This window comes from Centropristis striata, chromosome 11 (assembly GCF_030273125.1).
Source record: "Centropristis striata isolate RG_2023a ecotype Rhode Island chromosome 11, C.striata_1.0, whole genome shotgun sequence".
In the NCBI taxonomy this organism is placed as follows: domain Eukaryota; kingdom Metazoa; phylum Chordata; class Actinopteri; order Perciformes; family Serranidae; genus Centropristis; species Centropristis striata.
In genome coordinates, this window is record NC_081527.1 from 9,747,073 (window position 1) to 9,761,772 (window position 14,700).

At 39.9% G+C, this 14,700-nt stretch overlaps 1 protein-coding gene across 5 annotated transcripts in view; it reads left to right on the plus strand.

The window, feature by feature from the left end:
• LOC131980320 (serine/threonine-protein kinase tousled-like 1-B) overlaps positions 1 to 14,451 on the plus strand; it is a 17,615-nt gene extending 3,164 nt beyond the window's left edge. For 2 of the 5 annotated variants that reach the window (XM_059344533.1, XM_059344537.1), the window contains exons 3-22: positions 1,060 to 1,128; positions 1,337 to 1,375; positions 1,506 to 1,581; positions 1,930 to 1,973; positions 2,071 to 2,160; positions 2,263 to 2,343; positions 2,440 to 2,532; positions 2,660 to 2,770; positions 4,083 to 4,219; positions 4,858 to 5,052; positions 5,245 to 5,311; positions 5,533 to 5,630; positions 6,225 to 6,306; positions 6,423 to 6,514; positions 6,610 to 6,699; positions 7,549 to 7,718; positions 8,484 to 8,619; positions 9,383 to 9,494; positions 9,687 to 9,794; positions 11,717 to 14,451. In XM_059344533.1, the coding sequence (XP_059200516.1) occupies positions 1,060 to 1,128; positions 1,337 to 1,375; positions 1,506 to 1,581; positions 1,930 to 1,973; positions 2,071 to 2,160; positions 2,263 to 2,343; positions 2,440 to 2,532; positions 2,660 to 2,770; positions 4,083 to 4,219; positions 4,858 to 5,052; positions 5,245 to 5,311; positions 5,533 to 5,630; positions 6,225 to 6,306; positions 6,423 to 6,514; positions 6,610 to 6,699; positions 7,549 to 7,718; positions 8,484 to 8,619; positions 9,383 to 9,494; positions 9,687 to 9,794; positions 11,717 to 11,866 (2,040 nt within the window). In that variant the 3' untranslated portion in view covers positions 11,867 to 14,451. The remainder of the gene's footprint in view (positions 1 to 1,059; positions 1,129 to 1,336; positions 1,376 to 1,505; positions 1,582 to 1,929; positions 1,974 to 2,070; positions 2,161 to 2,262; positions 2,344 to 2,439; positions 2,533 to 2,659; positions 2,771 to 4,082; positions 4,220 to 4,857; positions 5,053 to 5,244; positions 5,312 to 5,532; positions 5,631 to 6,224; positions 6,307 to 6,422; positions 6,515 to 6,609; positions 6,700 to 7,548; positions 7,719 to 8,483; positions 8,620 to 9,382; positions 9,495 to 9,686; positions 9,795 to 11,716) is intronic. The other 3 variants (XM_059344534.1, XM_059344535.1, XM_059344536.1) reach the window with 3 other exon arrangements.
• Positions 14,452 to 14,700: the final 249 nt, after the last annotated feature.

Sequence of the window (14,700 nt, forward strand, 5' to 3'; positions counted from 1 at the left end):
TTTACAGAGAAATGTAAGTAACTTTTCTCGGATACTTTTACAGGATACTTTTATAAGATAACATAACCTTTTTTAAAAAATAAACTATTTTAATTATTTTTCTTCCTAATGATGAGATGATTTCTCTCAAATGTGTTCTTATGAACCAATATCATGTTGTATAGTTGCATGTTTGAACTTTTGAATCTCTATTGAAAGGAAAAAGTCGATCAAGTATAAAAAATAAATAAATAAAACTTTATTTCCTTTAATTTCACGTTGTAAAGAGATGAAAACTAGTGTTGTAGTCACAATACAAGAGAGCTTTCAGGCACATACGCATAGAGCTTATAAACGCCAGCTGGCTATATGAAACGAGAGACTAATAATGATTTAATCGCCTTCATGTATTGTATATTTTTCAGAAATTTCTCTTTTGGTGTGGGGGAAAGGCGTGACTTGCGGTTGCGCTCCCGATAAGATGTGCTGAAGGCAAAAACAGACATCTCTTTTCTTCCTCATGGGCAATTTTTGGCAACGCCTTTTCCAGAGCACTGTCCTGAGCAGGATACAGCGCAACCACATCCGCTTAATTCAGCAATTGGAGGCTGCACCAAATATAAACTAGCGTTAACCAGTGCTTACTTGCAGCAGAAAAATGCTGTACACGAGTTGTAGCAGTCGGGAGGCTTGTGTTCATCAGTGACTAACTCCAGTGACTAACTCATTCATGATAGTTCCATCAGAAAGTACTGCCCTTAGTAACAGGGACTTTTTATTGGCAGAAAATAAAAACCACACCCCGGTTCCCGTCGTGGAAAAGCAGGTAAAAGTTCCCGTTTTCCTAAAAAGGATGCAAGCTTCCTGGAAAAGTGCATGTTGTGGGAAAAGAGCCAAGTGACACACCTAAAAACTGATCCAGATTCCTATCAGACGTGTCAGACGAGAGGCCTGCCCTCATGCTTTGTTCTACTTTTGTTTACATTTCATGGGGCCGCTGACCTTGCATAGAACAACACCTGTGGAGAATATTTTCATGTTGTACGTGACTTTGTTTGTTTGTTTTGTCACTGTGTGCAGGGTCTGGCCAATGAGTCCTCCAACCACAGCTACGGCAGTCTGGGCTCTTCGAGCGACAAGGAGTCCGAGGTAAAACGCACACACAGACATATTACAATGGGCATGGATGACTGTTTATTTTGAGGAGACGGAACAAAAGAAATTAAACAAACGGATACCAACACTGAAGCCTGTTTAGACGCAGCTGCATGTTCTCAGTACCTCCATATACTCTGCCCACTCGTCTTTCTCTCTGTCTCTCCCACTACCTCCACCTCTCCTTCTCCTCTCTTCCTAGAACTCTGATTTGAAAAGAGGGAGCTCCCCTGCCTACTCAGTATGTACTCTTTTCTTCCTGCTGCTCTTTCCTGCTCAACACCACCACTAGTACCACCTTTGTTAGGTAAAACACAAGGGATTTATGCCTTTCTTATTTCCTCTCGCTCTTATTTCGTATCGATTCACAGACCCCGGAGAAGAAGCACTCTGAATCGTCCAGAGGGAGGAAGAGGAAAGCTGACACCTATTCAGAAAGTAGTCAAGGTATGACTGACACCTGCGAGGCATCAGTATAATGTCGGCATCTAGCATGCATTACTATGTGTGATAATTCTACCATTATATTGTAAAAATAATCTCAAAATAATGACTTGGATACAAAGTTAGTATCTTTTGAGAAAGTATGTTATTTTGCAGTAATTACCTCAGAATGACTACATCATTATTTTGAGAAAGTTTCTCCTTATTTTGAGATACTAAGTCATTATTTTCAACAGTTCTCACTAAAGTGAACTACTAGACTTTCTTTCCCCATCAAAGGCTTTTTGTTTTGTTTTGTTTTGTTACTTTACTGGTAACTTGCGTTAAGCCTTTGTTCAATTTTCAATGCAGGGAAGACTTCCACACGTGGGCCCAAGATCAGCGACTACTTTGATGTGAGTATAAGAGCAACTTTTCTATTGTTCCAAAATGTTACGATACTTGTTATGTTTGGACCAGATTTTTTAAGTTTGTCCATTTCTTTCTGCAAAGTTCCAGGGTGGGAATGGCTCCAGTCCAGTCAGAGCTCTCCCATCAGCTCGCCGCTCGCCGCAGAACTCACACTCTGCCCCGGGCTCAATTGTAAGTATTTCACCAGCACTAGAATTATTGATCAAGCACAGGGATTATTGATGAATTATTTTGCACATAAGGTGGATGTCAAACTCTGCGTCTTATCTGTAGATCCGGCAGAATAGCTCCTCTCCTACGAGTCTGTGTTTTGGGGAACACAATCCTAAAGCCTCCTCCAGCAAGTGTGTCCAGGTAACATGACGCAACATGACATACTCACAACAAAACACTTTAAAGTACATTTATTGATGCACGTCTGACTGGCTCCTCTCTGTCTGAATCTTTCAGACGGAGTTAACAGGCCTGAAACTTGCAGCTCTGGAGAGCAACAAGAGTCTGGACCTGGAAAAGAAAGAGGGCCGGATAGATGACCTGCTCAGGGTGAGTTCAGCGTCCATACTCTAGTGCATGAGAGGACAACTGTCTAATGTACAACATGTCATATTTGCTTATGTTTACAACTTCAAAACCAAACCCTGACTCAGCCCCTGCTGTCTTTCTTTCACAGGCTAACTGTGACCTGCGGAGACAGATAGACGAACAGCAAAAACTCCTGGAGAAGTACAAGGAGAGGCTCAATAAGTGCATCACCATGAGCAAGAAACTGCTCATAGAGAAGGTATCTGTCTCTGCACGCATGCACACCTTTATATTTGATAAAAGAATAACGGCTAGAATTAAGTGTTTCCGATCCTTTGTAGGCAGAAAGACAGACAAACAAACTGACACCTTTACACCTCAAGTGGAAGAAACGTACAGTAACAGATAGACACAGCCAGTAGTCGACTATTATCGCAGCCTCACAGTGTTGGCAACTTGGAGACTTTCTCACTAGATTTACCAAGTTTTCAGACACCCTTAACACTTTATTTTAAAAAAACGACTGGCAATATGTGTATTACATTGTAATAGTTCCCATACATATTGGTCAGAGTTATCACAGTGAACAACAGCACATGGTCTCTCCTTCTCCTCTAGCACAGTGCAAAGGATGCCGCTCGCTGCAAGAGTGGGAGTTTATATAATATAATACTCACATCTTTACATTCTTATAAATAGATACTGATTCATAAATGGTTTTGTATAAGGAAATGCATAAATAAATGCATTGTGGTAAATAGTAGATAGGCCAACAGACACAGTAAAGAATTATGTTTTCTGTTAGATGAAGTGGGAAATGATACAACTCATTAACAGATAGATAGATAGATAGATAGATAGATAGATAGATAGATAGATATTAGAAATTCAGGTATACAGCAGCAGCTAGTAACAATATGGTGCAGACAAGCAACACAACTAACAGGTAATAAATAAAATAGACGAACAATAAAAAGTCAGTGCTAAATAATAAAAGTCAATGGATCTTAATCAGAAGGAGGAAATTGTACGTGTATGCTGTCCATTATAGTTCCTAGAAAGAAAGACAAATTGGAATCGGCAGTTTAGACTTTCAGTCGATACATCTCTCCCACTCCTACTCCACATGCAACAGAAAGAGAGAAACACATTTTGTGATAATAAATCCAGTATTCTCTGGTGTTTTAGCTCTGCTTTGGTCCAACTACTGAGAGGAAAATTCTGTCTGTGGGTTGGTAAATCTTTGAATCTCCAGCAGCCACCTGGTTTCCTCAGGTTTCCACTTTTTGGGCTGGTGTTGCATCAAGCTGCACAGTGGTGATGGAATAAAGTGTACAAGCAAAGTTTTCACAATACAGTCATTCAGTCATTGATATTGAAATATTGCTGATTTTGGTTTTAATATGTATTGAACTTTATGGATAAATGTACCCACCACTCATTTAGTAATGGGCATTATAGGTCAGGGTTTGACACTTTTGATGCATTTTGTTTGTCTCTCCTCTCTTCTGTTGCCCTCGAGGTGCCTTCAAGAACACTCCTCATTATTTGTAATTATTTTATGTGAACAGAGCACCCAGGAGAAACAATCGTGTCGTGAGAAGAGCATGCAGGACCGTCTCCGTCTCGGTCACTTTACCACTGTCAGACACGGAGCGTCCTACACGGAGCAGTGGACTGACGGATACGCATTCCAGAACCTGATCAAGTAAGAGACAGCAAACGCATGCACTGTTAACATACAAGTGCATCTGAATACATTAGAATATCATGTAAAAGTCCGTTTCCAGTAGTTCAAGTCAAATAGCCCCAACCAAGCATTGAGTCATATAGATGGACATACTTTTCAGAGGCCAACATTTCCATATTAAACATACTTTTTAAAATTTATATTTTGTAATATTCACATTTTTTGAGACACTGAAATTTAGGTCTTCATTAAATGTAAGCCATAATCATTATAAGTAGAAGAAATTAAATAAATTATGAGATGAAATGTTTCATTCTGTGTGTAATGAATCTATATAATGTGTTATTTCCACTTTAAAAAAAAAATTGAATTACTGACATAAATAAACTTCTGTGATATTCTAATTTATTGAGATGCACCTGTATTTAATACTAAACATCAGCATATTTCTGAGAGATTTTGCATCCAGCGTTGCATTCTAATCCTTGTAGAAGGGTCAGAAGTACAGTAGTTAGTACAGTGGCTGTTAAGTGGATTTTCTGTGCATGCTTCACTTCACAGCCAGGAGCAAAACATACGAAAGGCTGTTTGTTGTCCGCTGTAGCATTTCCCTAATGACACACTCACGACACCTCCGTATCCTCTTCTGTGTGCAGGCAACAGGAGGGCATCAACCAGCAGAGGGAGGACATAGAGCGGCAGAGGAAGCTGCTGGCCAAGAGGAAGCCTCCAAACCCGTCTGCATCTCCCTCCCTCTCGGTGGCCTCCACCTCTGAACCCAAGCAGCGCAAAACTAAGGTGGTCAACGGCAACGACTCCGACCCCTTCCTCAAGCCCTCCCTGCCCCAACTGTGAGTACACAGAAGGATGCTGCATCGTTAAGAATGAGAGGGATGTTTGTGTTGTTTTGACTGTAGAACTCTTAGCAGCCATTCATCATAAGCCTCCTTTAGATAAACTCCTCTTTACAATCCCTCTTCAGCTGGAGGCTTGAAAATGATTTTGTTCTGTTTGGAGATTTTGACGTGTCCATATTTTTGCAGACTGACCCTTGCTGAGTACCACGAGCAGGAAGAGATCTTCAAGCTTCGCCTTGGACATCTGAAGAAGGTCAGTAACAAAAAAAACCCAAAACAACATATTGTGACCATAAGGCATCTTTATCAAGTGAAATTGCCAGGATTTAAATTGAAACATTAAGACGGTAATGCATTCAGTTTTAAGTGTCAGCTGAGTCTCACATTGCTTGATAGAATATGGATATGCATATGCATAGGTTTGATTGCATAGAGACGGACAGGAAAATAATCTGATATGGTGTGTTTATGCAGGAGGAGGCTGAGATCCAGGCAGAGCTGGAGCGGTTGGAGCGGGTGAGGAACCTTCATATCAGAGAGCTGAAGAGGATAAACAACGAGGACAGCTCGGCGTAAGTTCATTAACCACACAGTATCATAACATGCCAAAAGAATGGGACTACAAATCTGCCTTTATTTAACTCCACTGTCTAGACATTGAATGTAATCTGTCAATACAAACATTTAACCCTTTGAACCCAGCGCACTTTCAAACCATTTTTGTCTTACTGTGGACTTGTTTTTTTTCACTGCAATGTTCATGGAATATTCTATGGAAACAGCACAATGATGGCTAGAAGTCGGGAGAAATGTTGTCTGTGCAATATTACACTTGTAATGCCATACATCATTAAAATAACAAATGAACAGCAAGTCAAATATTTAATTATATTTATTTAATTTAATGATTTATTTTATAAATACTAGATTAAAAAAGGTCAGATGATAAATCTTGTTTTTACACTTTCTAGCCATGATAAATTCTTCTTCTTTTTTACCCACCAGTGTGTTAACATGCCTTTAAACTCACTGGTGGCTTGTGAGGTTCAAAGGTTTAGGTAATGAAGGATGTCTTTTGTAGTTAAAAGATGTAAGAATTTGGAAGGGCAATACAGTCATCTTTGCAGAACACTATTGAATGAGCAATCTTGTGTCTTCCCACACAGGTTCAAAGACCATCCCACCCTGAACGAGAGGTACCTGCTGCTGCACTTGCTGGGGAGGGGCGGCTTCAGTGAAGTCTATAAGGTAATGTCTGTGTGCTTGGACTATGTTTTCTTCTGTTCCCTCTCTCTGTAAAGTATGCTTTGAGACTGAGACTTTAAGTGTGCGTGTGGTGTTTTTTTTTTTTTTGTCACACACAGGCTTTTGACCTGTTTGAGCAACGCTACGCAGCTGTTAAAATCCACCAGCTCAACAAGAACTGGAGAGAGGAGAAAAAGGAGAACTACCACAAGTAGGTCTCATGTACACACAACACGACTTAAGATACACAAAGACAGAATGTTTCTGCAGCAATGCCGCACTACGTTGACATTTCTTTCCTTCCAGGCATGCATGCAGGGAGTACCGGATACACAAGCAGCTGGACCATCCCAGAATAGTCAAACTATATGACTATTTCTCCCTGGATACTGACACGTGAGTCACCTCTGACCCTCTGCCAGCTGCCGCCCTGCTGGCTTGACGCATCCTGAGGTTGTTTATCACCCAACACTGGCATTTTTACAGCAGCTTCTAAAATAACACAGTGCACATCAGTAAGATTTTAAACCAGAACCATCAGAAAGGCTCCACCAAGTAAATATTCAAGTAATGCACGAGTTGTTTGTATTGCGCCTCAAGGCTCTACGTCAGTGGGCGCTACATGTAAGAGCAAACATTACAGGGGTGTTATCGGATTGCAAAAGAGTAAATAGTAAAAGCAGTTCACAGAAAAATGCATGATTCACCATCAGCATGTCCAGACAATGGTAGCTATTTTTGAGGGTTTAATTGTTAACTAAGCATGTGAACTTTAGTCACCCAAAAGAGCGTTTAAAGGAACTGGTCGTCAATGGTGAGATACTGTATACTTGTCCTGATAAACACATGAAAGTATCTCTGAGTTCAAAGGTTGAGCGTAGACCTAGCTCATATTGTACAATGCCAGCAAAGCTTTCTCTGGAGAACTGAGCAGCTCACATGCAGGACTGGAAACTTAAGCCAGGCCCATTCAGCAGCAGAAAGCCCTTCCGACCTTCCGAGTGTGACCTCCGACCTGCATGTGGGGGAGGGGAAGTGCAGTTTCTCCTCTTAGTCTGCAGTATTTCCAGCCCTTTAGAGAAACTGGACGAGCAGTTGATCTTTCTACTTGAGTAATGAAACATTGATGACGGTGTTTTTGTTCTTAAAGTAAGCACAAGTTGCAGGCAGTGATTTGTTTACATTCAGTTTTTGAGTTTGTTCTTTGTCTCCTGTGTGTTTGTGTGTCCGTCCTCCACTCTCCAGGTTCTGCACAGTTCTGGAGTTCTGCGAAGGCAACGACCTGGACTTCTACCTGAAGCAGAACAAGCTAATGTCAGAAAAGGAGGCCCGCTCCATCGTCATGCAGATTGTCAGCGCCCTGCGCTACCTCAACGAAATCAAACCCCCCATCATCCACTACGACCTCAAACCTGGTGGGTCACGTGTTCAAAAAGCTTCTTGGATCAAACATACAGTCATGGAAAAAATATTAGACCACCCTTGTTTTCTCTAATTTCTTGTTCATTTTAATGCCTGGTACAACTAAAGGTACATTTGTTTGGACGAATATAATGATAACAACAGAAATAGCTCATAAGAGTTTAAATTCAGAGCTGATATCTTGACATTTTCCATGGTTTTCTTGATAACGATTTTGGTTTTTATCAAGACAACCATAGAAAATGGCTAAATATCAGCTCTTAAATTAAATGAGCTATTTTTGTTATTATCATTATATTTGTCCAAACAAATGTACCTTTAGTTGTGCCAGGCATTCAAATGAACAAGAAATTGAAGATAACAATGGGCTAATCATTTTTCCATGACTGTATGTGGAATTGAAAATCCAATTATTCTCTTCATACCAAAGGCCGGGAGGATATTAATTGTTTTTCACAGTCTAGGATATGTCAAAGATGAGAAACCAAATTAAGTTTGTGGGTGGAAAAAACTTCAACATTGTTGCCAAAATTTATAACGCATGCATTAATACAAGCAAAATGAGGCTAAATATCCCCAATGACGCACAAGGGTTGATGTAGATAACTGGAGTCTGATGAAGACATTAATACTGTTTGTTTACAGTGCAGAGCAGTTAGTGATACTGCTGCAGTTTGAAACAATCCTTCCCTGTATTTGATCTTGTGTCTCTTACACACACTGTCCCACTGACCCTCACTGTGTTGTGTGGTGCACAGGTAACATCTTATTGGTGGACGGTACTGCGTGTGGAGAAATCAAGATCACAGACTTCGGCCTGTCTAAGATTATGGATGATGATAACTACGGCGTGGACGGGATGGACCTCACATCACAGGGAGCAGGCACCTACTGGTAACACACACACACACACACACACACACACACACACACACACACACACACACACACACACACACACAGACAAAACAGTATACCTATTTCTGTAGCATGTCCGATATTGTTCTTATTGATCTTTATTATTGGCTGTGGATTGAATTCCCCTAAATTTCTACTAGGGTTGTCAAAAGTATCGATACTCAAAAAAGTATCGTTACTAAAAGGTTGTATCCGGATACAATACTCATCTTCAAAAGTATCGATACCCCCCCTGGGGTTTCAACAACTTAAGCAGTTAAGTTATTGTTTTTTTTTATCAAGCTTGCCTAATATTGTGCACAGCATACAGCCTGTTCTAATTGTTATTGTTTATTGCATTTATTTCTTTTTTGCACTACCTCAGACCTGAAGCTTGATTTCATAGTTGCAATTCTTTTTGCACAACTGTTTTTTATTATGAATATTTAACCAGTGGTTCTGTTCATTTTACATGTTGCATTTTTCTTGTTAATAAAAATATTTCTGTTAGATTTTGGGGTCTTTGATTTTATCCTGGTGGTATCGAAAATGGTATCGAGTATTGAATATTTTCCAGAGTATCTGTATCGAGTTGAACATTTTAGTATTGTCACAACCCTAATTTCTACCACTTGTATGGTGTGAACTAATCATGGGAAAGTCTAAATGTACAATTTGCATCTATCAATCTATATGATCTCTTTATCACAATGTATGACACTGATTGCATTCTGTGTGTGTGTGTGTGTGTGTGCTTCAGGTATCTTCCTCCTGAGTGCTTTGTTGTGGGGAAGGAACCACCTAAAATCTCCAACAAAGTGGACGTCTGGTCTGTGGGAGTGATCTTCTTCCAGTGCCTCTACGGACGCAAGGTACAACACTAAACCACACCTGCTGCTGCAATGACTATGTTCAGACACTCAGGTCAATTCTGGAGACACTGCTTTATATTGTGGAGGGGAAAAAAAGATTTTGTACCTGACATTTTTCAGGTTTCAGTCACGATGGTTGAAGCAATGTTTAAAGACAACAGATGGGTGATTTTATGTGTTTTGTGTTCCCAGCCGTTTGGTCACAACCAGTCACAGCAGGATATTCTCCAGGAAAACACCATTCTCAAAGCCACAGAGGTCCAGTTCCCTGCTAAACCACAGGCCAGCACAGAGGCCAAGGTAACACACACACACATACACACACACACACACACACACATTTATGTGTAAACATGCACTAGATGTGTGTTTAGGGCCAGTGTACTAGTTGTACTATTAAGAAATGCTTGACACCTCCAGTGTTTTCCACTCATGTTATGGCTGTCATGACTAGTTTTCTCAGGCTGCATGATGGCTGTCTATAATAAATGCAATACTCCAGTTTTAATCCAGTAAAAATTACCTTTTTAGATTACAAATGATCACATAAATAGCATCTTCTGGTTACCTGGAAACCAGATATTGTCATATAAGTGCTTAGGGCTGGACAGTATGCATAAAACCTTCAGGGGGTTCAGGGAGTTAAATATCAAGGCACTTTTTCGTATCAATCCAAAATCGTAGTTCTATACCTTTTGTCTTCTAGTACGTCTTCCTGAGCTATCTCCTCTGAAACATGGTCGTATTTGACTTCTTTATTGTGGTGTTAGACTTTAAAAATTCACTTTCCGTCATTGAGGTTTGAACCAACAACCTTCTGTCTTCTAGTCAGTCTGCTATCACACAGCTATCTGAGGTGTTGCTCATAGTAACAGCATAAATTTCCAAAAAATATATAAAAAACAAACGCTATTTTTGTATGCCAAAAAAAAGTCAATCTATATTATGTTGAAAAATGTCAAAATATGGCCATTCTGTTGTTTGTCCAAAAATAAAAACAACAAAAACAAAACAACTTTGTGAAAAAAACATTCAATTTTAAATGCTCCAAAACTCTCAAAATGGTCTTATTATAGTCTGTTGATACATGTAGTAGGGTGGCTTTTCCAGAAATAACAGAAAAACACCATATTTTGAGATGTCAGAAATCAGAAATTTGAAAAAATAGTCATGATGCAATTTTCCATGGTTTTCTTGACAATAACCAAAATGATTATCAAGAAAACCATGGAAAATGGCTAGATATTGGCCTTTAAATTAAACTCTTATGAGCTATTTTTGTTGCTATAATTATATTTGTTCAAACAAATGTACCTTTAGTTGTACCAGGCATTAAAATAAACAAGAAATTGAAGAAAGCAAGGGTGTTCTAGTAATTTTTTTCCATGACTGTATATATTTTATCCTCTTGCTGAACCCTAATAGGCTTAAGCTTTACTGAGTTGAGACATTGTAGTGTTGCAACTTAACTGTAATTTAAGTCTTAATGTCCACCACGTCTCTTAAACAATTTGTCTATCCAGTGACATGTTGACACATGTGGGATCATCTGAATCATCTCACGTGTAGCTATAATGTGTAGCTGTTAGAAATATGAATCAGCAGAGGCCTCGATTTAATCCCGATATTTGAGTCACGATACGATATTATTGTGATTTTAAGCATCTTGCGATATTGTGAGTATTGTAATACAATATATTGTGATTTAACTGTTTAACTGCATTTTGTGTCCACAAAATTAAATTAAATCAAGAATTGTTTTGTCAAATAAGAGAAAATTCACTTCAGTCTTTTTATTTCTCCACAATGAGAGTCAAACCCACAGACTGACCAACAAAGTATTCAGTCAAACTGAACTGAACTGATATCAAACATGTATGGACGACAACAACTGCAGCATTTTATCAAACTTTCAAAAACTTTAAGCTTCACTGCTTTGAAATTTTTTGAATGACACATTAAAAAAGTCTAACTTTGCAGCTTTATTTCGACAACTTCCCGACAAGATATCCTGACACACGATGCCTATAGATTCCTTAGATCTTGTAGTTTCATATGATACCAGTAACTCCAGTATATTCCTAAAAGTGAGCCCGCTACGGCCTCCAAAAAATGGCGAAAATACTGATGAAATACTATGCTGTATTGATTTTTCCCCCCACTTCTAGTAGCTGTAGAGTCACACACATGCAGCTCATTGTCTAACATGTTCTCCTCTGCAGGCGTTCATCCGGCGCTGTCTGGCGTACCGCAAGGAGGACCGGTTCGATGTTCACCAACTGTGCTCGGACTCCTACCTCCTCCCTCACATGAGACGTTCAAACTCCTCCGGCTCCCTGCAGCCCTCCGCCTCATCTCTCCCGACCTACTGACTGGCTCTCTCACATGACTGACTGGACCCTCTGGCCAATCCCAAGGCAGGATTGTTGGAGCCTGAGGATAACAGATGTGGATCTTTTTTTTCTTTTTTTCTACCTGAGCTGTTCCAAAATGGATGAATGAGCAACAGAGGAAGAGTTAAATGCAATAGTTGGAAAAAGAGTGAAGAGATGAAAGACTTTGTGTACAGAGTTGTGCCCTTGAACTCAACGGTGTGAGATATGGGGAGAGAACATAACTGGAAAATGTAAGGGGAAAGAGAGGCTCAGGATTGTTTGGAGCCAGAAAAGAAAATGATGAATCGAGTGGATTTCTTTATAGACTTTATTAAATAACCCTGTAGGAGACATTTCAATAGCGATAGGAGCTCCTAGATGCCCTGTCCCAGCCCACCTCTTTTAGCTCTGCACCATAACACACCTAAAAAGATGGCTTAGAATTTCTTCAACATAAAGCTGCTGTTGTAGATGTTCTCATGTTGCTGATTTGAGGGAGGTGATGACCCGCTGGGGTCATGAAGCAGAGAAGATGAGTATCTGGCTGCTTAATTAATTAAACTGCAATCCATTGTTATGAGGCACAAAATGATTTTTTTTTTGATGAATTCAGTCCCTCTGCACATGACAGGGGTTGCACTTAAAACTGATGTAACCTTGATGGAACTCTACTTAAAAAAAAAAAAAAAGAAAAAGTTCCAGATTAAATTTCTGGGCTCGATTTGCACTTCCGGTCCAGGTCTTTGTGATCTGGTCTAACGCATTTGGCATGAAGTACAACAGTGTGGGCTTATCGGTAGCCGAGTCCTCAGTTCACTTTGTGTTTTTGTTGCAAAGCAATTCAGATCTCCTGCTGAGTCTAACAGGAAGTCAAGATCTGTGAATCTGTCTTAATCCATTTTTGTTCGGATAAGAGTCGAAATGTTTCAGAGTATTACAGTACCATGTTGTCATCAATGTCCTCGTCAACCTGCCTGAAGAGAGCCGGACTGACCTGATGGACTGGATCAGCTGATCCTCTATTGCTAAGACCCGCGACACAGAGTTCAGTGGACATTTCATGTGCAGGAGACATTACTCACTAGCTGAATCCATAATAATGAGGCTTCTCCTTGCTTCCCAGTGTCTCCCTTTGCTCCGTTTCTTTGTGTTTCCCCTCCTAAAAGCTGTTCTCAGTTTGCTGCTATAAATGTTGCTTTTAGTTTGTAACGTGTGAATGGTTTTTCGCCTCGCATATGTGCATACTTGAACTGTGTGAAGAGGGACACTCTCCAGAGCCTCTTCTCTCTCAAACGGACACCCGCTGTGCTGTTCAGGAGGTGGGTGGGGGTGCGACATGTTTTCTTCTGCCACCAACATCAATGTCCACATTTTTGTTTTGTTTACTTTCATGTACAAGTCCAACAGAGACATTATTATGGAGCAAAGTCCCAGTGTGCTGTGTAGTGAGGGAATGGTCACATGCCAGTAGAAGTGGGCTCGCTCCAGGTCGGCTGTGTTGCAGCATGATTTACTGCAGCTAGAAATCAAGTGGATATATCCAAATGTTGTCGTCCTGTAAATAAAACACTTACCTGTACGTTGTTGTGACATTAACCTGCTCAGAGCACGCCTGTGGCAACAAGTCACATAAAACACAAGTGGGTGCTGCAAGTCTTCATAGATTTTTTTTGTACACTACAGGCCAAAAGTTTGGAAGCAACTTTCTTAAAAACTAGTATGGGTTCTTTTTGAATGCGTTTACTGCATGATCATACTTTACCTTTATTGAATTGAACCATTTTCCTCAATTGACCTATAGGTATACATTGATGTTACCAGACCATTGCTGAATAAATGTTAACAAAAGAAAAGAAGGGCTTAGTTTAAGGGTTGAGAAGATTCACAACTTCACTGCCAAAGTAAAAAACAAAACAGTTTACATTATTCATTTTAGCTCTTTGGCTTTTGAGAGTTAAAATATACAATACAAAAATCCCAATAAATCTCAACTGTGTTCATATCTCTGACAAACTACCACAGAAATGGCTAAAATTGAAACAGCTGAGTAAAGAAACAAGTAAAGATTTATACATTAAGGAAAGAAGGATACACAAAGTCTAAGCAATAAAAACCCAAATACCTGATATAGTAAAATGTGTTCTAATAAGTGACTCTTTCTATAATAATAACAAATTTGATCTTGCTTCCAAATCTTTGGCCTGTAGCGTATGCGAGAGAACAAAAAGAAAACCGAGATGTAGGCTCAGCAACATGACAGGCAGATTAAAACTGCAGGAAGTAGCAGCTCATGGCTCACTGCTCCTAAATGAAAGCAAGTGAGGAAACAGGTAAAGTCATGTCCACTCTGATACATTATCATTTATTCCACTTTGGCGCAGTAAGGCATGAAACAAAAGCTCTCTTCTACTTGACGAAACAACAGTAGAAAATGGGTGCTAGCGCCTCATGATTAATGGCAGCCGTGTGTAGACAGATGTATGTTCACACATTAGTGAGCAACGTGTCGGATCACATTAGCAGCGGGGGTGCAGCGCCGGGCCGTGTCATTCATATGCAATAAAGATTGCCTTACAAGTCTTCATTCCTGCAGTGTGACCCATATTTCCTGAGGAGGGTTATGCAACGTCACTACAAGTGTTTCATATAAGATGGAGCACAGGAAGCTGGTGATGTCAGCATGTTCATCCACACTGATATCAGTTTCACAGGCACTAGGGGTATATTTAGAGGTATCGTAGAGCTGGATTTGCTGAAAATGATACTTTAAATTTACAATGAAATATTAAAACTTGGAACATCAAGGCTACCGTTGTTGTATATTGGCAAGA